The sequence below is a fragment of the Montipora capricornis genome, chromosome 10, assembly GCF_036669925.1.
Source record: "Montipora capricornis isolate CH-2021 chromosome 10, ASM3666992v2, whole genome shotgun sequence".
Taxonomy (NCBI): domain Eukaryota; kingdom Metazoa; phylum Cnidaria; class Anthozoa; order Scleractinia; family Acroporidae; genus Montipora; species Montipora capricornis.
In genome coordinates, this window is record NC_090892.1 from 50,752,987 (window position 1) to 50,755,486 (window position 2,500).

Consider the following 2,500-nt stretch of genomic DNA (forward strand, 5'->3'; position numbering starts at 1 on the left):
AGATGCTGGCTTCGTTTTGAAATCCCTGGTATCAGCGCTAAAAACTTACCAGATACTGCTGGTCTGGGGTATCCCTTTCAGTAGAGTTACAAATTTCCCCATTAGGCTTTGCTCTTCCAGAAAAATCTTTGGATCATCCTTTAGAAATAAAACAAATAAAAAAGGTACAAACAGTGGAATGAAACTTATTCTACGTTAATTATTAACCGTAATTACTTGATTAAACGCTGCAGTGTTATTACATTTTGAGCATCCCCAATACGGCGTTTATTCAAGGGCCGCCTTATTGCGGGGCACTGGTTTATTTCAAAATCATTTAAATTTCTTAAATACACTGACAACAAGAGTAGGGTATCTAGATCGTTTGTTAAATAGTATTTAAAAAACACAAAACATGTTTTAAGTTCCAGAGAAAGGTCAGCCTTGCCCATAACAGCAAAGGTCATGGCCTTAACACCAAAACTGCACATTGCAAAAATAAGTATTACTCTGATGAAAAAGAGTGGCAGATAAATACTGTTAATTTTTGTTGCATACTTGTTACATTAAATTTATTTTATACTCACTGGCTCAGAGGGCTGATCGTCTTGGTCGAAAAACCAAAGGTGAAACAAGATTAAGGGACAGAATCCACCTGAAATGTTACAATGTTAAGTATGGAACTCAATTCAGGCAAAACTACACTGTACTTGAGTGACGTACAGTGCAAATTTTATCAAGCATTATTCTAATCTCAAGTGCACTGCATGTTTTTTTTTTTGACAGCTTATTTCTATCGCAATTGAATTTGAAAATGACATCGCGATGACACTGAAAAGTCATTCAATTCTATTGCTTACACAGTCAAACCCCAATTAAGCAGCCACCTACTAAACAGCCAGCCCCGTTTAAGTGGCCCACTATCCATTTCCCCAGAGGGTGGCTCTTTAACAGGGGTGGAACTGTATTTTCTTTTTCCCTGTTTTCCTAAACTGTTGCTTATATCAGTTACATTTGTAGGACAGAATACACAAATCTCTCCGGATAAAAAGTGCATTAAATTCTCCAATACACTTTTCAATATTATAATCAATGAAAAAGTCCAAAGAAGAACAGTGACATTACAGCTTACAGTTTTCATTACAGCTGAAAAAAAATGCTGGTCAGGGACTTGCCTGTTCTTGAGTAGGAATGCAGATGGCACTATCCACAGCATTGGTCACTACATACACAGCCATGTCTTTCCTTGAGCTATAGTCAAAGTACTCAAACAGAGGAGCAAAATACTCCAGCTGAAGCAGAGTTAGAATGTTGCTGTAGGAATCCACTGGGATCTTGAGAAGTCTGGTTAGTTCCTTGGAAACTGCATTGTTTTTGTCCAAACTGAAGGAAAGAAGTTTCATGATTATGATTTGGCATTTGTAATGTTCTACCGATGTACTGCTATTGCCTTCTATGAACTCCACCTGGGGTTGTCAAACAAAGCCCGGCCAGCAAAAATTACCAACAACTTCATTGTCTCAGGTGGCATCTAGCTGCACTGTTCATTAAAAAAATAATGATTTTTTTTGCAAGAATAGGGCACCTCTTTTAGAAAACAATATTTACTGGACAAGTCAATGTACTGTAAATAGAGGTTGATGCAGTACAGAACTTGTCTTTAGTTGCTAGGACAAGAGTGCAGGGGCATAGCTAGGATTTTTCAAAGGGGGAGGGAGGAGGTCACACCCACGGTACTGGTTCCACACGTCGACATCCACAATGAGCAGTGAGTGCAGGGGGAGGGAGGAGCCTACAAAATAGCTGCATAGATGAAGTAAGTTCCAGGTGTGACATAAATTACTCTGTTCCAGTCTCACATATATGGTTTTTTTATCGTGTTGTTGACTGTCACAAAGGGGGGTAACGGGCACCCCAGGACCCCCCTGGCTATGCCCCTGGAGTGCCTGCTCAAACTTTATTAATTTTTTACTGAAGTTTTCAAGAATTAAGGACCCCTTAACCCTTTCTAGGCTTAGCTACCAAAAAAATGTCTAAAAATTCTTTCCAGAATTTCCCAAACAAAAGCCATAAAATTTCTTTTAAAATATCTAAAATTCTTCAACAGCTCTCTAAAAATTGCCGAAAATTCTTATAATTTTCGTTTCTTATAGTGCAAAGTCTGCCATATGTATATTTGCTATCAAGAAAAGATCCGGATTCCGAAACTACAGTGAGAAAATGCTGCTTAGCTGCACTGTAGGACTCCTTTTGGTGAATAACCGCTGATAAGGAATGGATATGAACGGACTGACTCCTCTCCTGGTAGGTTGGAATAAAAAAACTCATGTTTTGTCAACGTTTTTGCCTGTGAAAACTCCAGCAACTCTGAAAATTCTCAAAATTGTCAATTTTTTTTCTAAAATTCCAGAGAGTATCTAAAATTCTTTTTCATGTCTAAAATTCCCAAAAACATTCCGGAATTATGTAGCTAGCTAAGCCTCCCCCCTTTCCCCCTCCCCCCCCCCCCCCCCCCCCCCCC

General features: G+C 39.0%; 1 protein-coding gene across 1 annotated transcript in view; it reads right to left on the reverse strand.

Moving 5' to 3' along the window:
* Positions 1-2,500, reverse strand: part of LOC138020988 (vacuolar protein sorting-associated protein 35-like) — a 30,884-nt gene that overhangs the window by 13,128 nt on the left and 15,256 nt on the right. Inside the window, 3 exon segments of the mRNA XM_068867867.1 lie at positions 50-78; positions 81-138; positions 1,155-1,362. Of these exon segments, the coding sequence (XP_068723968.1) occupies positions 50-78; positions 81-138; positions 1,155-1,362 (295 nt within the window).